The following is a 24,997-nucleotide window of genomic DNA, read 5'->3' on the forward strand; positions in this document are numbered from 1 at the left end:
TTGGCTATAAACAATTATATTATAAATATTGTTCTCATTTAGCATATTTAGCAATACTTAATATTGATTATACTGATTCATACTTTTACATTGATTGTTTCTATCCCTGACTCACATTTTAGAAGTATTTTGAAGCACTAAAGCTGCGTTTTCATTTCATCTGCAAATGATAAATGATGCCTTTAAAGTACCTGGCATTGGAAGGGTTAAGAGCCTTACCCTGAATAGTGGTGACAGTGGAGGTCTTGACAAAGATGGCCGAGTCACTGATCTCCCCATCCCCTGTGATGCTGCTGTTCAACATGGTCGACACCGAGTTTGAATCCACCTCGGACTCGAAGAGGAGGACGTACTCCACCTTGATACTTCCGCTGGACAGCGAGACGATCTCGGAGCCCAAGTAGCCTGGGGTGGACTCGTAGATTGCATCCAGCTACACGGAAGAAAAGAGAAGGTGGAGCAAGGGACCACACTTTAATTAGTTGGAGCATACATGAATGCATCATACATTATTCTGCTAATCTCTCCTGAAACAAGATTGCCAATTTAAAATTTTACCTCTACTTTCACTGACATAGAAAATAATCTAGATTACGACACATATTTTGTAAGTCAAATGGCACAAAGTGCTCACACTAGGACTAAACTAAAACTGTAGTATTCCAATTAAAAACCTTTTGCTAGCAGCGTTTTTAAGAGCAAATCAAGGACTTTCAAGATGAAAAAGTATTTAAAATCAGAGAACATTAATGTTATCCAGCATTAATTTGATGTCTCCACGTGTAAACTACCAGAACTAAAAAGATTGACTGGTTCATGCACAAATTGTACTAGCGAGATAATGGCTGAGAAGTTTCAAGGGTGATGTTCATAAGTGTTCACATCTCACAGCCCACAATCAAACAAACTAGGCATTGGCACCTCTAGAAATCTGAACTGCACACAAGATACAAGTTATTAACAGCACGGATGTCCTGTGACATTAAGGATAAATTGGAATTCTAATGCAGCAAAGAACTAAAGGGTAACCCTATACAGTAATGAGTTCAACGCAGAGTAAATGTTGTCAAAAATTAATAATCCCAAGTTTTTGCCGAAAGAAAAAGAGATATTTACAGCAGATGTGACATCTGATTCAACTTGGGTGAAACCGGCAGAGGTCCTATCGTTGAGCTCTGAGCTGAAGACGGCTGGTTCGCCATTGATCATCTCGATGTCAAACGTACCTCCTAGCTGCTGAGCAACTGTGCAAGGGAAACATGCAAACAAATCCAGTGTCCATGATTTGGGTTCATCACTTGGCGGTACGTGCAAGATAATTCAAAACCTTTTGACAAACAAGCATGTCATTCAACAGGGCAATGCATAACTTGAATAGGATGCATTGTCACATATGCAACTCACACTTACATATACAGTGCGTATCAAAAAAAAGGTAATCCAACTTTGGAGGGCTACTATTTCATAATTATCAGCTATTGAGAACACACTGTTAATTGTGAGGAAAGGGGAACTCTTCCTCTTTCCATTGATACCTATTTATGTTGATAAATGTCATGCATGACTGAGCACATGAACTTTAAAGACAACAATGACAAATTGCACTTTTTCCAAGTTTGCGTGTTATTGTGAAGGAACAATGCATGTCTCACTGCATGGATGAGATCTGTCAATGAAAGTGGCCAAAGAGGCCAGCCTGTACGAATGCAGATTTGTGTTTAGGGTTTGTGTTTAGGGTTTTTTCCTCACCTTTTATGGTTCATAACCTTTAAGATGGCCACCTGTTGGATAACTAAAGTCACTCCCACAGAGGCCAACCCACACAATCCATTTTCTCTGTTCATATTCAACACATTGCTCGCAGCGACAAACCATGTCTTAAAATGTGAAGAGAGAAAAATGGATAATGGTTTAGCCTTTATGGGAAGGACCAAGTTTTCAACAACATGGCCATGTTGAAGGCTATGAACCATAAATGGTTAGAAGAAACCCTAAACACGAACCTGCAGTCATGCAGGCTGTCCTGATGATTTGACCACCTCCATTGACAGATCTCATCCACGCAGTGAGATATGCACTGTTCCTTCACAGTAACATGCAAACTTGGAAACAGTGCAATTTGTCATTGTTGTCTTTAAAGTTCATGTGCTCAACCACGCATGACATTTGTCAACATAAATAGGTATCAATGGAAAGAGGAAGAGTTCCCCTTTCCTCTCAATCAACATTGCACTCTCCATAGCCGACAATTATAACATAGTAGCCCTCCAAAGTTGGATTACCTTTTTTTTGATACGCACTGTAAATTGTATACTGTGAAAATACAGCATAGTTTTTAAGACACTGTAACAACTGCATTTCCTTCTTACCTCTGACGCAGACGCTGTTCACATCGGCGAATCCCATCGCACAATCGCAGCGGAAACCACCAACAGAGTTGACACAATCTTGGTTTGCACCACATGGATTGTTGTCACATTCATTCACATCTAAGCAAAGAGTGAGAAGATGAACAGAATGAGATTGAAATGAAGAGCTTGACTAGAATGTCATCAAACACAGTACAAATATCCTAGTTTGCAGGGAAAGAATTGTCCTTGCATTCATCCACATCTAGGCAAAGAGTGAAAAGACAGAACGTGCATTACCAGAATATTGTCAGTCTTCACAATTTGAAGAAAGAAAGCTTTATTTGCCCTGAAAGTGCAATGGTCAAAGTCTCAATTTAGTACAATGTACTTTATTTTGAGAAGGTGATGGATTCAAGTTGGTATTGAAATTTTGTATCACCTTTAGCATTCACCCTTTGGTAGCATGATGATATTGACTCAGCAGGGTCCCTTTTGATAAAAAGATGGAATAGGATAGAATACCAACTTCCAGTAGCAACAGCCAATCAGAAAGGTAGATTCTTGTCATTACCATGACATTTGCCACTCTAGCTGGAGTTGCTATAATCATATCATCTTTTTATTAAATGGGGCACAGGATGTACTTCTTACTGAGGAAACTTTTTCTATGACATTAACGTCACTTAAGCTCTCAGCAGACACATTCTCCTTACCAGCATCACAGAGTGTTCCCATATACGTGGAGGGGCAGGCACATTCGAAGGAGATCCTATCAATGGCAGAACACACCCCGGAGTTCATGCAGGGGGAGGGTGAACAGGGTCCAGTACCTGAAAAGGAAAAGAACAATTTGAGGGTGTCAAAATTTCACTGAAGACTTTTTCTATTCAATGGAACCTACAATGTAGTTAGAGATAGGTCAGATATTAGCTGTCTAATGATACGGATGATTTTGCTTTTTGTTTTTGTTTATGTTAATGTGCCCTGACATGTACAATAGTGAAAAGCCTCATATGTCATTATTGTTAGGTTCTTGCTGTAACACGGTTCCCCTCTGTGCCTTCATTACCCCATGTGCCAACTTCCTAAGTTCCTTGTGGCATTTGAAATATGCACTCTCAGGGATGTAGCACCAAAACTTGGGCTACAATGTACAAAGGTGAAAAATATATTTGATACAAGCAAATGATCTATAAGTACTACAACATCAGTATTACAAAGGGGCAGAAGATGGCAAAAATTTCTTCTTTCAATCCAACCATAAGATAATGCATTATCTGTGCATGACTAAAAAGAACACAAATTAACACTTTCAAATTTATAATTGACATCATGAAACCAACAAGACTATGAATTAATCAGAACAATTTGATCAAGTTCATTACTTTTCCTAAGAAATGTATGCATTTCATTTCATTTCACTTTATTTATTTCCACATCCTGATATGCATGTAGATGTTTAGCTGTCATATGATTTTAAAAGTCAATGATTATGCAACTGTAATGACAATACTTGCCTACATGTAGTACATAAGGTAATTCAGAAGGAAATAAAAATGCCTTAGAGTGAAATATTTACCAGTGTAGAAATCATTGGCTGATGGCATTTCATTGTTGACATCAAATGTGTTATTGAGGAGTGCTGCATCAAAGGCATTCTCCACATCGGATTCGGAGACTCCGGCAGAGCTACGGAAGTAGAGGGTGATAGTGAAGTCTGCGTTGAGGTCAGAGTCGGGGTCCACGGCGGCTGCTGTGATCACGAGGCCTGCAAAGTTGGAGCCAATACCACTCTGTCTGAACAGGGTCTCGAGCTGTAGTAAGTTTAATGAAACAAGAAAAAGGGAAACAATTGAACTACAACATCAAATGGGTGTTGCACACAGCAATTGAGGACAAGGCTTGCCACTAAGTAAGTTCTCTTTCTCTCTGCAGCAGAGAGGAATCTTGCAATAACAAGTTGCTTAGGACTACTGGCTGCAGTACACTCAGGTACAAATGTATATACATGTATGCACACTTCAATCACTGTCCATTCTATGCAACTTAAGGGTAATTACAATTAGCAGCACAAACAAAATATTGCAATGCATATCTCATTTCGGTGACATTCTGAGAGTAATATTCATTTTGCAAGAGAGAAAATTTCGATCTACTTTATTTGGTCATTGCTTGCTATGACGGTTACATGATGTATGTTGATATAAATGTAACATGCCCATTGATTTTAGAATCACTGTAGAACTTGAGAGAAGCCATTAAAGGGGAAAAAAGTAAATAACAGGGTTAACGGGACCATCATATAGATATGTCAGATGATATTTCTTGATGCAGTACTTACATCGTCAGCCAAGTTGGAGGTGCTGCCGGTCACATTGCCTGAGCTGAACGGTCCGACCTGATCTCTGATACGTGACAGTTTCAAATGGCCTTCAATCTTGGTAAGACCTGAAAAGAACGCAAGTATCAAAGTTCAGAGAATGAGAGAACAATATTGATATGTTGCACATGAAGAAAGGAATCTCACCAACATGTAGTCCATTCAATTATATCCACAAAGAGGTTAGAGTACCTACATTTATAGAGATAAGAAAGTGTATCACTATAGCTATTATGCTTCTAGCTAATGCTTCAAAATAAAGACTGATGAATTCACTGCATTAGGAAGTGAGATGGACCGTTTGTCTAAAAATCAATTAGATTAAATGATGAACCAGCCCTTTTAAGATAATAGCATAATAGAGGAATAGAAAACCAGGTCATATAGAAAGAAATAGCTAATCCATTTCACCTCTCTTATGCAAGGAGAAAAAACCAAATCAGAACAAACATGTCACACAATAAATGAAAGAGAGTTTCCCATGATACAAATCACTGCAGCAGGAAAATTCTCAAAAATGAGAGAGCTACACACCATACGGAGATAGATACACAAATGTATATTGTACTCTGTAATGCTTGAACTAGGTTTCACTGCATACATAGCATAATATGGCATGATTCTCCTAATAGGTCTATAGTACATGTGGACAATGTGTGATTACATTTTCACAAAATTGGCAAAATATCAAAATGACATGTTTGTCACAAATGTATTGAATGTTTACCTTCCTTGACCTATGTTTAATTGGATGAATAGGAGAGCATGTATTTGGGGATTTAAGAACTTTAACTTGACTTTGACCATTTCATAAGTTTATGCACTGAGTAATTTTCAAGGTATGGAGAAAAAGCGCAATTTCTGTATTGAACGTTAAATTGTTATCATTTTCATCTGGCCTTTGATTTATAAGAGAAGCACTGTCAGGCAGAACATACATAAATTCAGCATGTGCTAAGTTTCAAGATAACTTGAGCCACTTCCGAGATATGGAGAAAAAAGTAAGTTCAGCACTTTCACTTGATCTTTGACCTTTTGACCTTTGACCTTCTTGGCAAAAAAAAAATCCCAGAGAATCTCTATTGGGTTAGACATGCATACATCAAGTTTTAAAAAAAATATATCCTGCTGGCATTGCATAAATATAAGGAAAATAGTAAGATTTTGAAGTATTGCCCTTGACCTTTGACCCCTGACCTTTGACCCATGAACCCTAAATTCCCTAGATAACCACTGCCAGTCAGTAGATGCATATACACTATGTTCCATGAAGATACCTTGAACAATTTCCAAGATACAGAGAAAAAAGTGAAATTTTAACATTTTACTTGACCTTTTGACCTTTGACCTTTTGACCTCATGACCCCAAACTTTCACCAGAGAATCTTAATTGGGTAGTACATGTATACACTAAGTTTCAAGAAAATATCTTCAGGCATTGCATAGATATGGGGGAAATAGTAAAATTTTAAGCATTTGACCTTGACCTTTTGACCTTTGACCTTGAGCATGTGCACCCAAAAGTTGATAGGCACAACTTCACCCCCTAATACACATACATGCCAAGTTTCATTAGGATACCTCTAAAGGTTTTGGTAGTTACCCTGTCCACAAAAAAACGAGTAACAAGAAAACAACTCACTTGTGGCAACTTGTACGATGACAACAAAGCTACAGGTGGCAACATTCTGAGAGGGGTCTGTAGCGGAGTAGAGTACCGTCACACTGCCCTCTGTGAAGCTGTTGCCTGGCTGCTGGTTAGACATGGGTGTGATGCTGGCCCCAGAGTTGTCCGTTACCGTGGGAGCAGTCCAGGTGATGATGGCAGGCTCCGAGGAGTTGAAGACAAATGCGGTGATGTCTGTCGGGCAGTTCACCAGCACGGGGTCTTCTTGATCTGTACGGCAAGTAACAGGTGATCAAAAGGAGTTAGCTGAAAAGATACACTTTGCTACAACAGTGAGAGGGCACTGATCTCAATTTTGGAACCCCCATGTGCCAAGGTGTAAATTCTAGCTGAATTACATGTACAACAATTGTATGTCATGAGCTGACATTTTGCATCAAAATCATCAAACAGATGTTTCATTCCTATAGAATAAAGTGCAGAAATTGAATTTAAGCTCTTATCGAATAAAGTGTATATCTGGTATAGTCAAAGCTCAACAGAAATATAGTAACTATACTTTTTTTCCAACATTTGGCAACTAGGAACAATACAAGTATTTCACACAAAAACAGAAAGCAATTCAATAACTCTTTTCCCATTGCAAAAACATGTAATTTGGGTCAGAATTGTTTAACAGTAAGCTGGTCCTAGGTGACTTTGTCAGACACATCAAATTTACTTTGACCCAGCAATGTACATGACCTCTGCAACTTTGACTTGTGCAGAGCAAACAGTATTGTTTAAACTGCTTGTGTTCTTCTTCCTAATCAGACAGTACATGTACGTGTACGTACATGTATATCTTGGCTGAGCCCAAGAATATGTCAGATTGGATGTAAAAAAAGAACACACACATAAGCAGCTCCTGTCTCCATCACTGGCTGGTGATTGCGAACTCTGCATTACATAACGTCTACATACAATCGTATGTGTACTGCATCTGTAGCTTTTTAACCTAGTATTTACATTCTAAATTGATATCTGAACACTGCTACTCAGTCTTTTAACTTGGAACTTAAGCTGTAGCACACTGAACCAAGTATGATTACACCACTGCCTCAGAGAATAATTGTTATGCAGAAAATTGTTTTGAGAGTACATATCTTGATCAAGGTACATGTACAGTAGCCATCATCCCAAGCAACCATCAATAGTACAATGTACATACCTTCTACAGTGATAGTGAAGGAACAAGTGGACTGTGACCATGCAGAGTCGGTAGCCGTGACAGTGACAACCGTTGCACCGATAGAGAAGTTGGCGCCAGACTCGTAGTCTGAGGACACAGTGACAGCTCCGTTATCGTCCGTAGCTGAAGCAGGCACCCAGCTGACGGAGGTGTAGGAGAGACCCGTCTCAGCTGCAGCGGTCACGTCCGATGGGCAGCTGGTGAACGTTGGAGGCATGTCCACTGCAAACATGACCACAGAACAAGATTTAATGATCCTGCTCCCGGCCCCCCATCTTCCCCAAACTTGTACATTCATTGCTTTTTCTTTTGTATTATGTCTCCATATGAAGAGTTTGACTGCAAAACGAGTCAACTCCATACCTGTTGATTTGAGATATTTGCAATTAAAGCTGCTGCTAAAATAACAACAACAAAAAATATAAGAAAATATGGAAAATGTTTAATCGTCACAATATTTCCAGTTATGTTACAAGTGAGGTGTCACTGGAAAGATTTTAGCATGCTCTGTTTGATGATACACTTACTTCAAAAGGTTTGAAAATGGCTCTTATGCCATTTTGCGATCAAACTCGTCATATCTATCCTCTAACCCACTGATTGTGATAGAGCATTCTTATCAATCTACCACACAACTTTCAGGCATATCCGAAACTTATTGTCAAGGGGGTAAAGTGACACATCCATAAACATGATCAAATCTTTTCTGAATATGGCACTTATTCCGCCATCGCCAGGAATTTTCCTGCGATGCATTTTGTTCAAGGCAACTCACATTTGACAATTTACATTGTACAGGAAACAAACAAAAATGTAATGTATAAACGGAAAATGACTGAAATGCTTACAAACCTACTGTTTACAAATAACAACATCCCCATCCTCCCCCTCCCCCCCCCCCCCCCCCCCCCATTAAAGGAGAAACTGAATCAAAGGAAAAACAGAAAGATATATCACCTGTTATAATGACAGCAAATGTACAGACAGCATTGTTGCCATACTGATCACTGGCAGTGTAGCTGATCTCGTGTGTGCCCTCGGGGAATGCCGTGCCCGACTCAATGTTGACATCTAGCATGACATTGACGGTGTTGTCCGTTGCATTTGGTGCTGTCCAGGACACGGCCACTGGCAGCTGAGATGAAGGGAGGGTCATGTTGATATCACTGGGACAGCCAGAAATGACTGGGTCCTCCGTGTCTGTGTGTGCAAAAGGGTAGAGGAAAGCAAAAGCATAAATGATAAGTAAAGCAAAATACAATCTCATGGTGTACAGCATTTGTGTTTTGAATAAAAACTATAAACTAAAAAGATAAACAAGGAGACTGGTCATGACTGTGTAGAAGGTTGCTGTTGTTTTTATTTAAAAAAACAGCAATTATGATCCTATTCAAGTTTACTATTATGTCGCAGAACAATCCATCCATTTGAATAGTCAATCTGTCTCATCTTTACAGGTGAGTTTGTGATGAATAAATGGCCCTTTGCTTTACAGTGTGCATTTATATTTGCCTTGATTCGTTTCAACAGGTGTATAATTGCAGGAGACTAAATCAAAGAGTCTCAGTAACAGATCTCACACTAGGAAAAAATGAGGTATGGTACTCATTAATCTACTTGCTAAAGGCATAGAATGACAATCATCTTCTAGACGGAAGAAATAATCGGACCTTGTACTGTGACCGAGAAGGAACACGTGCTGGTGAGGTTGACACTGTCAGTGAAGGTGTAGGTGACCGCTGTCGTGCCCAGTGGATACTGAGTGATGTCCGGCGAGACAGAGACGGTCACGTTGCCTGTGTCATCCGTGGCTGTGGGAGCTGTCCAGCTGCTGGAGGCGTAGTCCTGGCCTGGGTCCGTACTGACCGTCTGGTCACCAGGACAGTCACTGACCACTGGTGGCTGATCCTCTGTTTCCGTAAAATATATCAACACACAGTGAACATTTCTTAATCAAATTCTACACAGGGTGGGATGATTTAGGCTATTAACAATCATGAAAGCATTGGCTGTCCAGATTCATGTGCAATAAAGCTGTACACAAAATTACGCAGTTAAAAACAGGTAACACCACTTTCAGAAATGTCATGTTAGGTTGATGAGCTCCTACTGCAAGAAATTTCCTATAAAGGCATCTCAACATGCAGTATATGAATATGTCTGCCCATCAGTTCAGAAATGGTTACTAGTCGGGAATTTCCGTTTAACCCTTCCCCGTCACACCTATTCACCATCAAATTGCCATGCTTTATTTAACTTTGTCTGATATGATGATACAGTAAAGAAAAATATCTATTGGAAGAGCAGTGGTTACACAGAAAATTTCGATTGAAAGTAAAGTCTGTACAAAGTGATCAACCTATTGCGAGGTCCATGTTTGCTGAGGTCTAAATGTTACATTGATGGTAAAACATCATGATGCTGAAAGAGTTGCAATTTTGGCATCAGTTTTTCGCTGGGAGACGGTCATACCATTGATTGTGATGAGGAAAGAGCAGACATCCCGGTTGCCAGAGGCATCGATGGCCACATAGATGACCACCTGGAAACCCAGGGCCAGCTCCGCTCCGGGATCCAGCGTCCCTGTAATGGTGACCGAACCGGAGTTGTCGGTGGCTGTGGGTGGGGTCCACGTGACAGGCGTGGTGGCAGCATTGGGACTAATGGTGGCAGTGACCACCGTGGGGCAATCCATCAGGACGGGGTCTTCCTTGTCTGCAGATTCAATTCAATTCAATTCAATGCAAATTCGTTTATTTCCATTTCAATCACAATAAAAACAACATGAAGCATTCAGTGCTACAAATGAACATAAAAAAACAATGACATATAAAAGAAACCACAACATCGACATCAGAATTACAGTCATAAATTGTTCCTGATTACATCAGGCAACAAGTGAAATGGAAAATGGTGTACACATAAAAAGCCAATAAGGCCTGTAGGTGCGCGTACACCGTCGTTACAAATCATGTAGAATTGGAATCTAAGTTATTTTTGAAAATCATACATCAGTTTTATACAGAATTGTATAAAGATTGAGAGGTAGGTAGATGCACTTGTACTTATCCCGAGCAATATCCACTTTAAACATTGTTCAAGATACCATTATTCATACCATTCTCAATATAATGATTATTACATACTACTCTGAAAGTTGTTAACAAACAATTTATAGGCCCAAATTCACGTAAATACAGTGTATGATTGACAGACTGCATCCACCAAGAGATTTCCAGTAACAAACATGGGTCGAGTCACACATGTCAAAGTTACGCCTATTTTATGCTTATTTTAGATGGTTTAAATTTAAACTACCTTTGTGAATTCTTGCCATAATGTCTCATTTTATGTTTCACATGAATTACAATCCACTGTTCAGTAGAAATTAGTCAACTGTTGCCTGCAAAATGACTCAAACATGGAAATCATAATGGATGTACTTGTTGTCACATGAGCAGACAAAAAGATGAATCGGTAAATAACGAACCTTCCACGACGACATCAAAGGTACAGGTGGCCGTCTGTCCGGCTGAGTCTGTGGCGGTGTACGTCACTGTGGTCGTCCCGATGCTGAAGGCTGAACCAGAGGAGGCATCGGTCACCAAGGTAACATTTCCAAGATCGTCAGATGCGGTGGGCTCTGCCCATGTCACCACAGCGGTGGCATTGGAGGCATCCGTGTCCTGTTGGATGTCCGCAGGGCAGTTGGTAATGGTGGGCACTTGGTCCTCTGTTTGTTGGGAGAAATGTTAATCAAACAAGTTACAGGAGGGGATCAGTGTAAAAAAAAAAAAAAAATGTATATCACTATGTGAAGACAAGACAAATGTGTCTTGCAATGTCAAGCACAAGATGCTAGGACAGATGCACTCTTTCTAATTAAACAACTCATTGCATGCTCCATTAGTCAAATCACTTACTACGTCCTACAGATAGATCTGTGCAACAGTCAAGGGAGAAGTTTCTTTTTTTAATATATTCATCGCAGGTTATAAGGGATGGAAAAATTTGTTTGAGCAAAAGTACAAGTATGAAAGAGTAGAGGTGTGAGTTTTCTTCATCTTGTCTCCATCTACAAGTTCATCGCTAGAGGGAGACAAATTGAAGAAAATTCACACCTCAACCTTCACCCCTCTGCTTAATATCTTACTCTAATTACAAAGGAGTTGTAAAAATTCAGAACAACAGGTTCAATGGTAATTAATATCCTGTAATATCTCGAGTGACATTGGAAATGTGAGATAAAAGTGTACTAGTCTATGAATATTATTGTATATGTGTCAAGAGTATAGCCATTTGATATAACTCTTTTCAAGATGGTCCTAGTATTTCAGATAATGGCCTGATTCATCTCATACTCTCACTGATCTGATGCTTGCATTTCATTGTATTCATGCAAAATACTTCATACATCCTCCTCACTTTCATTACTCAAAGATCAGAGGATTGATTTGTCTACAACATTATGGCAGTGTTTCGCAATTCTGCATATTCTGTTCAGTGTTCTGTTCCACACCATGCTGCGATATCAATAATGCATTCCCCACAAGTGTGAGACACCGCAGTAATGGTGGCTCATGCTTCCAAGTCAGATCTGTGTATCATAGCTTACCAAGGATGGTAATTTGGAAGGAACACGTGGCGGTGTTGGATGAGCTGTCCACGGCGGTGTAGATGATGTCGTGCACACCGATGGCAAACTGTGTGCCCGACTGGATGTTAGACGTCAGACTGTTGAGTTTCACATTGTCTGTCGCTGTAGGCGGTGTCCATGTTACTGTCACCGTCGTTGACGCAACTGCGTACTCGGTGACTGATAACGAACAGTTCGAGATGACTGGGTCCTCATTATCTGGATAGAATTACAGAGAGAGCATACAATCTGTTGACAGAGCCTTGAAATAATGTTGTGTTCACAAAGACAATGAGGCAAGTTTGTTAAAGACATGTGCACAAATATACAGACACTTTATTCCATCATGTCCATAACAATCTCTGTGTAAAGACCAATTGGAATGAATAAAAATAAGGTCCCGGATGTTTCAAGTGTTGGAACATCCATTTCACACGTCGGAAACGGATGTTTCAAACACGTTTGAGGCAGTGATCAAAATGATTTTGATAATCATTTTGATCATGATTATCAATATGATAGTCATGATCACCGTCATCATAATCACAATCATACTCAATTACATCGTATAATCTGACTGTTACTTACAAAGTGCATAATAATTATGAATGATAATTTTCAATTCGCTTCATATCAACAAAGGACTGTATTAAATAACTACAGGTGTATACGCACATGTACATCGTTATCATAAAAAGCATTCAGAAATACAAGCATATAAAACTTCATGCTCTCTCCCATTCCCACGGTTCTACCCACCTTCAACAACGACTGAAAATGAGCAAGAGGCAGTGTTGCCTGAAATATCAGTGGCAACGTAGACAACAACCGTGGAGCCACGACCGAAAATGTGTCCAGGTGCGTAGTTCTGCGACGTGATGGTGGCATTCTCCCTGTCGTCCATCACCGTCGGCTCGGTCCAGCTGACATTCGCAGTGCTCAGGCCGGGGTCAGTGGAAACGGTCAAGGAGCTGGGGCAGTTCACGAATGTGGGTGATTGGTCCTCTGTGCAATGTGACAATGAGGGATGTAGAGTATTTCTGATGAAGATCATAATTCAACAGTTCATCATTCTTGCTGAACTCTTCCTTCACATGTCTTTGCATCACACAATACTACGTAGTACTGTTTGATATCGCATTGCACACTTAGCCTATCACAATGAGTGTCTATCACTATCCAACAGCTACATGTACAATGAGGTTTGCTTGGGGTTTAATACCCAATATACTATACAAGTACAACTGTACATTGTACATGTGTGCATATAAAACAGCACATACACGGTGTAGTGTGGATCATAGGAAGAATTTTATTGCAAAACAGGTTGGGTGCCATTTTTTAACATTTTAAAGTAAGTCTATCATGAGATAGATGTAGAGATGTAGCATAACAAGGTATATTCTTGAGGATATGATTATAAATATCAATTCAATTTTTCTTATTTTTTTCTTTGTGTGTTATTTTCAACTTTAATCACAAATATCTAAATTTAAGAAGAATGGATGGTGTCTACATGTACCTTCGCAATTAAATTCTTCATATACATGTACATGTACTGTCTCATTTGATGCAGCCTTTGTTCCCGCTAAAAATTGAATATGCCATCCACTCTCATGGCCAGATTTAGAGGGAGGATAAATAAACATGGACAAAATGAGTGCATACTGAGAGTCCCTGACCACATCAAATGCACTTCTGAACAAACATGGCCAAAGTGTAATGAAACAAGAGATACATACGGATGACTTCCACAGTGAAGGTGCACAGTGCCATGTTGCCGGCTGCATCTTGGGCGGTGTAGACCACCGTAACCAAGCCCAGGTTGAATGTTCCAGGGGATGAGGTGCCAACCAGGCTGACAACACCCACATTATCTGTGGCTGTAGGCTCCGTCCACGACACAGTGCCCGAGGTCTCTGTGTCCTGGATGTAGACGGTCACTGGTGATGGGCAGAAGGTGAATTGTGGGGCCTGCAAATCTGAAGAGACAGATAGAGCAATGCTACGTTTAGATGCCAGTTTGGAATGCTGGAATTATCGATGGGTGAGCTTGAAATCTTAGCAGCGTCTACTAAGTAACATCTGGTATATGAGCTGCAAGGTGAAAGATATAATTCATCGAATATTTCCTTTATATCTTCATTATAATAAAGTACACCTTTCTCTTTTCTCATAATGCAAATGTAAGAGTGACTACAATTACATTGTTCTGATATGAACTACATTGTAAGCCAATGTCTATGGCAGCAGTGCTTTGCTATTGCATTTGTGGGAAGAACCCAAATTGCAAATCACGCTCCCATTGATATAACAAGTTGACCAGCCTTGCCTGTAAGATTAACTTGTTGAAGACTGGTCCCAAGTACCATGGGCAGGTGTCAATGGGAAATGTGTGTTACAGCAAATCCAGCTCATCCTCAATGGGTTAAGCTACAGCATAGAGGAGTCAAAGAATACAGGAGGGAATTTGTACATGTCTTACCCTGAACGATAACATCAAATGCACACTGCACAGTATTGTTGGTCCCATCGGTAGCCTCGTACACGACCTGCGTCGTACCAACGGGGAAGGTGTCTCCCGGGGAGTGGCTGTTGGTGGTGGACACGGCACCGTTGGCATCGCTGGCCACTGGTTCTGTCCAGCTTACCGTGGCATTTGGACGACCACTATCGGCGCTGACAGTGATATTTGTGGAACAATTGGTGAACTGTGGAGCAAAGTCCTCTGTTAGGGACAAGAAGAAAAGCAAAAAGAGGAGAGAAAAAAAAAGAATTATGTCAATGGGCAACTTATTCACAACATCAAACACTGCTCAGCAAATGCTGCATGTTTAAACAGTAACAGAAGTTTCAATAAGAATCTTTGCAGTGAGCTTTGCAAGAAACACCACAACAAGAACAAAAAAAGATGGGTATGTGTCAAAGTGCAAGCAATTGTTCACAATATCAGAATATGCTCAGACAACAGTTCATGTGCAAACAGTAAAGGAAGCTTATACATTCTTGCAAACGAGCTTTCTGTCTCCAGTAGCAGTGTGTCCTCATTACTACAGTGTACTTAAGTGATAGGGATTGGTCATCATCTTTTGGCATGCAGGCCTCACTCTTATCATTTTTTCCATTATTCAAGAATGTGAATGTACATGATTTGGTAGTGACAGATGATCAGAGGTCAGCCGAGGTCAACCTTCCCAATGATGCTACTGTGAAAGCTATATTTTTGAGAGGGTTCAGTTTACCGAATTTCAAGAATTGCTGGTGGGCCACAAATTTAATAACAACATTAAAAAATATTGCCACCTAATGCACTCAGTTGTATACTACAGTAAGTTCATCATACACAGTAAAGTGGCAGAGTAAACGGACAGGCTCTAGTCTTAAAAGCCAAATCAGGAAAAGATCATATCGTAAAAATGTCTCTGATCTCCGGATTCCCAAAAATATTTGTATGCTAAAACAGCCTTTACAGCAAATGAAGGGCAAGGAGTTATCAGTGTGAGCAGTACTTATTCACACATACAAGTATCTCCAAATGTACATCCACTGAACAGGAGAGCGACAAAAACTATTGATCGAAGGTTTTTCTCTCTCAAGTTCACAGATTCATCTCACTCTCTTCAATGATCCCTTCTGTTTCTGTCTAATCCATATACATGTAGCTTTTAAATGTTGTGGTTTGAACCCAAAATTGCCCTTACTGATAACTTGGACTGTGAATTGACAGGTGGCGGTATTGTTGAAGGAGTCTATGGCGACATAGGTCACAGTGGTGAAGGAGGTTGCAAAGATGCTGCCACTCTGGTAATTAGACGACAGCGTCACTGGAATCTTCGACGAGTCCGAAGCGACGGGTTCGGGCCACGTGACCAGAGCTGAGGTATTACCGACGTCGGTGTAAACAGTGAAGTTACTCGGACAGCTGTCAAAGACTGGGGGAGTCGTGTCCATTGAGACTGACAAAGAGATAGCAGAAGACAAAGTGATTGATTGACATGGCGAGAAAATGCACTGAGCAAAACAAAATGTTATCAATGCATCTTGACTAGTGAGAATCATATGAACACTGCAACTGTCCTCATGATAGTGAATTAGTAATTGGGATGTCATATGTATCATAGAATATGTTACTCTGATTATGTTAATTACTTTGTGCATGCTAATAAGACTGAGATATTCCTGATCAAACAAGGAGTATTTGGACATGTTTCCTTTGATATATCAACTGAAAATACATTCAAGCATACAAGCATGAACAAACAATTCTACAGTACACTGGAAAAAGAAATAAAGAGAACACCATAGCGCCAGCTCTGATGTAAAAATAGGGTGTGTGAAATACTCTGCGCCAAAGTACAGCACATTGGGCTAAAATTTCATCCATGCTGACTGGGCTCTGACTTATACTTACGCAACACAATAACATTGAAGGCACAGGTCGTAGATCTGCCAGTGGTGTCTAGGTAGACATAGGTCACCTCCGTCGTGCCAACAGAGAAGGTATCACCAGGTGAGTGAGACCGGGTTAAGTTGACCATGTCACTATCTGTGACAGCGGGCTCTGTCCAGTTGACAACGGCAGCAGAGGTCACTAGTGATGAGTTGACCGTGATGTCAGACGGGCAGTTGCTGACCACAGGGCTGTCGGAGTCTGTCGAAAAAGAAAAAGAATTTTGAATTTGCTGTTTCTCATATCATTCTATGTTTTTTTTCTATGTGCTTTTTCATACAAAAACAAGGTATGAAGAGTTCCGTTGCAAAATGAGCTAAGCACCATTTTTAAACATTTTTAAGTATGTCCATCATGAGACAGAGCAAAATATTATAAAACCTTTCCGATGGAACCTCACTTGTAACATAATACAGAATATACTAGAAGTAATGATGAAAAAAATATCCCGTATTTTCTTATTATTTTATTTTCTCTGTTTTTTAGCAGCTTTGATCACAACTACATGTATCTCAACTTAACAAGAATGGTGTAAGCTTGTTTCATGATAAAACTCTTCATATCTACACAGGAATTGTAGAAATAATTGGTAGTATTCAAATGTGGACGAGTTAAAAAATTTGGAAGAGAAAGTACACTGCACACTGCAGACATACTTATGCACTCAAGTCTTTGAAGCCATTATGAGGGACACAGAAATTGCACAAATAGTATCTCTACTCACTATCAATGGTGACCGTGAAGACGCAAGAGCCTACATTCCCATACTGGTCAGTGGCGTTGTAGGTGACCACTGTGGCACCAGGAGGGAACACTCCTGGCTTGTGGGAAGCAAATGAGCTGGCAATGACCATGGTGTTGTCACTGGGAGTCGGGACTGTCCAGCTGGCCACATTGGTGGTGTTGAGGTACATGTCTGATGGACAGCTATCGTACATTGGCTCCTCATCATCTGAAACACAAGATCACATCGGCTTGATAAAACTGCCTTATGGCATTGCTATCTAATATGTGTATATCATACAAACATGAACTGGACATTTTTCTTAGTGTAATTCACACATGTGATTTATTACATCTCACACAGTATCAGAATATTGGAGTAGTGAAGCATCTCACCTAAGTAGTTTACTCTATTACCGTTACGGTAGCTTCCTAACTTGAAGCTCTTCATAAGATGGAAATCATGAAGAAAACAAGTCATAACGTACAATGAAATTACCACATACTGTAAATTCTTGCCCTTTTGAACATCTTTATTAGATTCAGCATTTCACACACATACAAGTTGTACACACAACTTACATATGTACACAAAAACCAGACACACACAAGATGCAGAACAGACAGACATCGTGTACATGCACACACATACACAAACATCTGCTATTTGAAACAGCCTTTCACAGTCAGCGAAGTTGCCAATAGACAAGCTTCTTTTGATAGATTAAGTTCAATGGTATCAAATGCAAGCTACTGTACCCACCAGACACACTGATGTCGAACTGACAGGAGACTGAGTTCCCAGATCCGTCCTGAACCGTTACAGTCACCACGGTAATGCCGACTCCCGCCTCGTCAGAGGGCAGGTTGGAGCTGACCAGCGGGGTGCCCGAATTATCGGACACATTGACCGCAGCACTGATATTTGATGCCACAGCCCTTCCTGGGTCAGTGGTCAAATACACAGTGGAGGGGCACTCCAGGACTGGGGGGACATTATCTGGACATTACAGAAACACAAATCACACATGTCTCAAGCTTTGTGTATGTACATGCAAGCAAAAGTGCAATTTAATAAGCAGGGAATAATGAACGGAACTACAAAGATTAGGCTAGTTCATGCCTTTTCTAACAAAGATGGGACAATAAAACAGCTAACATCCAAACAAATATGATCACGTCATGACCACATACATCATGATTGAATGAATGAGCTACACTGTACAGTACATACAAACATGGTACCCTGCTGATCATATTTTAGCTTCTATAATTTGTACAGCGAAATCCAATCTTCGATCAATTGATTGTTCACTCCTGTGACAACCATACCAAGAATTATTTATCACTTGCAACACAGACAAAAACATTATTTTGCAACTGCATATTATTGCATGCAAATATAGCATGCCATGTACACTTCATAGGTCAATCCATACGTGTGTAAGACAGTAATTTTGCACACTGAAGAAGACTTTAGAAGTACATGTATTTCACAATGGTACCATTTCAGTGTGTAAAATTTGACCACGACTGTATAGAAGTAAACTAGAATCAAAGACAGTTGTTTAAAAAGCTCGAATGATTTGATTAAATGTCCCAATTGATTAAATAATGGTCCCATCTGATGATGATTGCTATATGAAGTATAGACGGTAATGAGTTGGCTCAGCGGGTAGCACGTCTGCCTCACGATCACGCGGCCCAGGTTCGAACCCGAGTCTGGACTGAGCAATGTTGTGTGTAAGCATACCGCCCCCTCTAGCTAGAGGCGAAACAATCTGTCCCTCGGATAGGACATAAAATGGAGGTCCCATGTATGAGGAAGTAACAACTCATGCATGTAAAAGATCCCGCTTCATTCATTCATCGCAAAGAGCAGGGTGTTTATCCCGGTGAAGTGGTCCCACCTCACATCCAACTGGACCCCGTGGAAGACCAGCTTTAAACGTAGCTGAATATGGGCTATCCAGCCATCTTCTCAGATGGAAAATGAACAAACAAACAAACAAACAAACAAGACAAGACTCACCGAAGACAATCACTGCGAATGTGCATGAATCTTCGTTTCCTGAGCCATCGGTAGCTGTGTATGTCACATTGGTGGTTCCGATGGAGAAGATACTGTACGGAGCATGTGATGTCTGCAGTCCCACATTGCCGCTGTTGTCAGTGGCGTTTGGCTCCGTCCAAGACACATTCACCGTTGAGCTGAAGTTGCCGACCTCAGTGGTAATATCCATGGGACAGTTGATAAGAACTGGAGACTCTATGTCTGTAGCATTAAAAAAAAAAAATGAATTTCCATATGAGTTGCATTTACATCTTTTTCTGTTTTACATCTTCAATATCAATTGGTAGACTGGTTTTTTTATATCAGTCTCACAGACAAAATGCATTTAAAATGATACATACCGTTTTTATCTACAGGCATTCCTATGTTATTATTTACTGAAAGCAACACCTTAATAGTTTTTGCACTAAATGAATATCTACCAAATATAAGTGATATGTTTCAGCAAGTACTTTCACAGAAAGGCATGTCAGATTTGAACAAGGGATTCTAGAAAACACTTCAAGTAAGTAATAGAAATCAATCAAGGTGAAAAAATAACATTAGTAGGGTAGGATGCAGATCACAACATATTGTTAATTGTTTGTAGAATCTGGAGTTGACAAATCGTACCAAATATGGTGATGTTGAAGGAGCAGACAGCAGTCAGGCCCGCTGAATCAGAGGCAGTGTAGATGACGGTGGTGGTCCCGATCGGCAGGAGAGCTGGCGGCATCTCTGACTCCACAAAAGAGGCCAGGACGCCATTGTCCGTGGCATTGGGAGCAGTCCAGTTGATGCTGGCCTCAGAGATACCCATGGCCAGGACCCTGGTGAAGTCAGCTGGACAGCCAGAGATACTGGGTGGGGTGGTGTCTGCAGAGGAAGGAGTTAGCAAATCACATATATAGTCAAACACTACTGCCTCCTAAAAATTAATGATGTGTCCAAAACACAGAAAAAGATGTCTATTGAGACAATGGTAAGGCATACGAGGCATGCCATGCTATGTTTGTTGTAAAGCAGATGTACAACACTAGAAAAATAGCACAGGGGTTTGTTGTTGTTGTTGTTGTTGTTTTTTTTAAAGCAGATTGAGTTCTTTTGGGGTTGAATTAAAACTCCTGAAATTTAAAGCCAGAATTGTGATTCTTTTTTTTTTTCTTTCGAAGAATTTTTCATCAAACTGCTAGAATGACTATCTTATACATGCGGTGTGTACAAATTGTACATTGTTACAAAGCACACACTTGAAGGAAGACAAACTGTAAACATGATCCATTCAAAGTCAACTTCTATGCACCATATTACAATATACGAATAATTTATGAGTTGTGAGTGCATAGGGCACGAATATCGCACGAGGCGCGAGATGAGCCACTGGTCTATTCAACAAGGCGCGTAGCGCCGCGTTGAATAGACCAGTGGCGAATCTCGCGCCGAGTGCGGTATTACGTGCCCCAATGCACGAACAAAATCATAAATTATTCGTTTTATACAACACCTTGTCCACAATCACAATACAGTGTACAAAATTAGTGACCGCCAACTCAGGAAGGCCCAAAAATAAATGTAACAATTAGGCAGAGAATTGTAAACCACCCTGTGTACTGCTTTCAAACACTCGTCATGATTCGACCACACAGTCACAGGAATCACGAACTCCGCAGGGTCTATACCCATTCTACGCTAACGTTAGATCGAGTTAGGCCTGGCTGTTAGGTCGATCTGAGATGTCGGTAGATCTAGTAGTAGGTCTAGACTTTGTCTATTTCCGAAAATGATTTTGTATAAAAACACAGAAAAATAATCAAATTACGGTTTCTCAACTTGAAATGAAGTCTTGATGTTGGGATCACTGTGGTCCACGTAGCAGATCAGAGTCAAAAGTAAAAACACAGCAGTACCGCTAGGTGTATACAGGCCGCGATACATGCAACTAGCTAGGTAAAGTAACTGCGCGTACACGTTAACGTTGCAGTACTCCGCCGCGCCTGGTCTGTGAGACTTACCGGCAGCGCAGCGCAGCCGGCCAGCACGTACACTGTACAATGTAGTTTGCTGGCGCTTTGCTACGGGTGTGAGCCACAGAACTCTGTGAGCGGCCATGCATTAGTAGCCCCCCGCGAAGCCGTGCTATAGTACCTTCGAGCCGTGCTATAGGCCCATGCCAGGGGCCTATTGTATGGCTGTCACTCTCAATGAGTTTGATAGGTATTTTCTATTGAATGTCATGTGACATGTTCTTGGCCAATCACAATTCGACATCATTCTGAGGTGTTGTATAATATTATACATCATGTGACTTACAGTACTGTACATTGTAAATCATCCATAGTGACTGCTTCTTAATAAAAAGCGTGCTACACTCATGAAGATATCATATGGGCACTGTACGTAGTCAAATGTACTGTATGGCTATAGATACGAGAAAAAAAATTGAAAATTTTGCTCCTAGCAAAGTTCATCTACACCAGCATGGTGGTGTCCCCAGAAGGGAATGCAAATGAAGGCAATCATTCTCACCCTGAACAGTGATGGTAAAGTTACACATAGCAGTGTTGCCAGATGCATCTAGAGCTGTGTATGAGACCTGATAGTCACCCAGACCTAGGTTATCTGGATTGGAGTTGGTAGCAGTGACTGTGACGTTGCCAGAGTTGTCTCTAAAGACAGGCTCGGTCCAGTTGACAGAGATGGTGGCCAGACCACCACTGTTGAATTCCAGTACTTGTGAGCCGGGGCAGAATTCAACGGTTGGAACTTCGTCATCTGTTCAGAAAGAGGAAGGAGAGAAACACCAAAGTTGACAACAAAATATTAAAAAATATGAATCTACACAAAACTTCATAATTATTTTAGCATTAGCATTGATTCCTAGATCTCTATCAGTTGGAATACATGTATAAACATAAACAGATTATCTGAGTACATGTATTTATGATAACTTGGCACACTCACCTATGACAGTGACATCAAAGACGCAGGTAGAGGTCAATCCAGCATAGTCTGTGAAGGTGTAGGTCACCTGGGTCGTTCCGATGGTGAAGTTGTCAAAGGGTCCATGGGTGGCCGACGTGGACTGGATGCCCACATTGTCGGAGGCATTGGGAGCGGCGAACACAGGCCCCTGCCCCACAGTGTAGTTGGAGGCCGCTAAGGTGATGGAAGGCGGGCAGCCAAGCACTGTTGGCGGAGTCACATCTGTGTTGAATGGGAAGGCATGGTTTGATTATTAGGTCAGAGGTACATAATTTAGCCCACTTGATCCATCCACATGCTACCACTCACACACACCAAATCTGTGAATATACAGTATTGTAAATATTCATGATCGTCATGTGTGACAAATTTCGCAACTCACTACCTGGTAATTCAAGTTCAAGTTCAAGTTTGTATAACGTTTATTTCCATCTTTTTTTCCTGTAGGAAATCACATGCATGAAATTATCGTACAGGAAGGCAGAACCTCAAAAAAGCAAAGCTTTACTAATTACTAATTAGAAAGAAAAAAAGAAAGTCTCAGTGACCACTTCTTTGGTACAGAGCAATGCAGCTTTAAGGCAGGAAAGGGTTTAAAACTCAGATTGTCCCATGTAAAGAATACTGAATTGCATTCCATATACAACTGTATTTACAATTCAGGCATTATTTGATTGTACTACCTTAAAAATATGAATTACCTTGAATATCAACAGAGAAAGTGCAATAACCAACATTGCCATAGACATCCACTGCTGTGTAGTTCACCAAGGTTACACCAAAATTGAAAATAGAACCAGGCATGTTGGACTCTGTGGTGTAGTTAACCATCACGTTGTCCGCAGCAGTGGGCACTGACCAGTTGACCGACTTGAAGCTCTCAGAAGAAGAGAGGACAAGCGTCTGGTCAGATGGGCAGTTGGTAAAAGTGGGCGCTTCTTCATCTGTGTGTGTAAATAGAAGTGTACAATGGACGAAAAGCATAAGTGTGAAAGTGTTTTATTTGTGCCTGATAAGCATTTTCATTTTTTTTTTAACTAAAAAAAAAGAAGATTAATCACCTCTGTCAAAAAAAAATGCACAGATGTGCTGTTTGTACAATATAAAGTAAAATAATACACACACACACACACTCCAATAATATACAAAGCAATAGAACCACAACTGTACATTTCGAACTTAGTCTGGAGTTCTGAAATAAGCTTTGGTTCAAGTCCACGGTAAAATGGATGGTACTCTCCAAATGTCACATCTATCATCTCATATCAATATTGAAGAATATAACAAATTTTTGAGGAGCATCATTGCACACATACCTGCTACTGTGATTACAAATGAGCAGGTAGCGTTGTTGCCCGACATGTCCGTAGCAGTGTAAACCACTTCCGTCTCCCCGACCGGAAAGGTGTCCAGTGGATCAAAGTTTGAACTGACCGTCGGGGTACCAGCATTGTCGACTGCATTGGGGATGGCCCAAAACACAGTGGAAAAGTTGGCCCCTAAATCTGTGGACTCAAAGAGGCCAGTGGTGCTGCAGTTTGTGAACTCTGGGCTCTGGTTGTCTGTGTAGTTCAAAGAAAAACAAACAAACAAACAAACATAAAAAAAATTCTGTCAATATGAGGTTCTTAATGGTCTTGATGACCATGAAGTGTTGGGTAATTTATTGAAGATAAGAATGGAAATGGGGAAATCTACCTGTATTCTAACATTCTTTTTTTTTTTAAAGAGGAATTTCTAGACCTCCACTCATTCATCTTGCTCACACACAATTCTATTCAGAAAGGTGAACATATATTTTTGAGTTCGCAGTCCACAGAATGTAAACTGTAAAAGATTCTGAATCATCAGATACTTTCAATGATTTCTTTTCTCTAATTAAATCTTTATATACTTTTATAATTACAAATAATCACTTATGCATGATGTACTCTCTATGATGAAAGGAGAAAAAAGGAAAAGAATTATAGGGACTTACCAAACACAGTCACTGTGAAAGAGCAGTTGGCTGTATTGCCGCTGCCATCTACAGCCGTGTAGGTGACACCTGTAGGTCCAATGGCAAAGGCAGAGCCACTTGGTAAGCTGCTGGACTGGCTCACCATGCCCGAGTTATCTGAAGACGATGGCTCTGACCACGTGACGACAGCTGTTGGGGAGTCCCAATCTGTCGCTACGGTGATGTCGGCAGAGCAGTTTGCCAGTGTTGGATTCTCTTCATCTGAGCACAGAGGTAAGAGAGAATGGTATGATCATTCTTATTGCAACAACATATTGCAGTGGGATTTAGGTGTGTATAATTGCAAAGACAGGTTAGGCATGGTGTGTGAAAAAGAGACTTTGCATCAAAAAGGTGTTTAAACACATAGTACCCTTCATGCTGACATACAGCTGTACAGTGTACAAGTCACCTGACAGTAGGAATACATGTATTAAAGTTTGTTGCTGGTAAGCTGGAATGAATATGTACCATAATAACATGTGAAACACTTGAAAAACTCATCAAATCATCCCTATCACGTACATGTATAAGCTTACAATAAACATGTAAGTTATCTAGTTAA

At 40.5% G+C, this 24,997-nt stretch overlaps 1 protein-coding gene across 1 annotated transcript in view; it reads right to left on the reverse strand.

Annotated features, from left to right (window-relative positions):
• Window positions 1-509: 509 nt before the first annotated feature.
• LOC139723033 (uncharacterized) overlaps window positions 510-24,997 on the reverse strand; it is a 138,350-nt gene continuing 113,862 nt past the window's right edge. Inside the window, exons 99-125 of the mRNA XM_071634309.1 lie at window positions 24,412-24,654; window positions 23,750-23,995; window positions 23,135-23,377; window positions 22,413-22,655; window positions 21,978-22,223; window positions 20,085-20,327; window positions 19,431-19,673; window positions 18,162-18,398; window positions 17,400-17,627; window positions 16,637-16,876; window positions 15,927-16,181; window positions 14,711-14,953; window positions 13,968-14,207; window positions 12,985-13,230; window positions 12,205-12,444; window positions 11,080-11,322; window positions 10,132-10,304; window positions 9,260-9,347; window positions 8,571-8,789; window positions 7,569-7,811; window positions 6,374-6,628; window positions 4,693-4,799; window positions 3,931-4,165; window positions 3,065-3,181; window positions 2,370-2,489; window positions 1,117-1,244; window positions 510-527 (exon numbers count right to left, since the gene is read on the reverse strand). Of these exons, the coding sequence (XP_071490410.1) occupies window positions 510-527; window positions 1,117-1,244; window positions 2,370-2,489; window positions 3,065-3,181; window positions 3,931-4,165; window positions 4,693-4,799; window positions 6,374-6,628; window positions 7,569-7,811; window positions 8,571-8,789; window positions 9,260-9,347; window positions 10,132-10,304; window positions 11,080-11,322; window positions 12,205-12,444; window positions 12,985-13,230; window positions 13,968-14,207; window positions 14,711-14,953; window positions 15,927-16,181; window positions 16,637-16,876; window positions 17,400-17,627; window positions 18,162-18,398; window positions 19,431-19,673; window positions 20,085-20,327; window positions 21,978-22,223; window positions 22,413-22,655; window positions 23,135-23,377; window positions 23,750-23,995; window positions 24,412-24,654 (5,582 nt within the window). The remainder of the gene's footprint in view (window positions 528-1,116; window positions 1,245-2,369; window positions 2,490-3,064; window positions 3,182-3,930; window positions 4,166-4,692; window positions 4,800-6,373; window positions 6,629-7,568; window positions 7,812-8,570; window positions 8,790-9,259; window positions 9,348-10,131; window positions 10,305-11,079; window positions 11,323-12,204; window positions 12,445-12,984; window positions 13,231-13,967; window positions 14,208-14,710; window positions 14,954-15,926; window positions 16,182-16,636; window positions 16,877-17,399; window positions 17,628-18,161; window positions 18,399-19,430; window positions 19,674-20,084; window positions 20,328-21,977; window positions 22,224-22,412; window positions 22,656-23,134; window positions 23,378-23,749; window positions 23,996-24,411; window positions 24,655-24,997) is intronic.

The sequence above is a fragment of the Diadema antillarum genome, unplaced genomic scaffold (assembly GCF_040938485.1).
Source record: "Diadema antillarum isolate AM-2024a unplaced genomic scaffold, OU_Dant_1.0 scf00000180, whole genome shotgun sequence".
NCBI lineage: Eukaryota > Metazoa > Echinodermata > Echinoidea > Diadematoida > Diadematidae > Diadema > Diadema antillarum.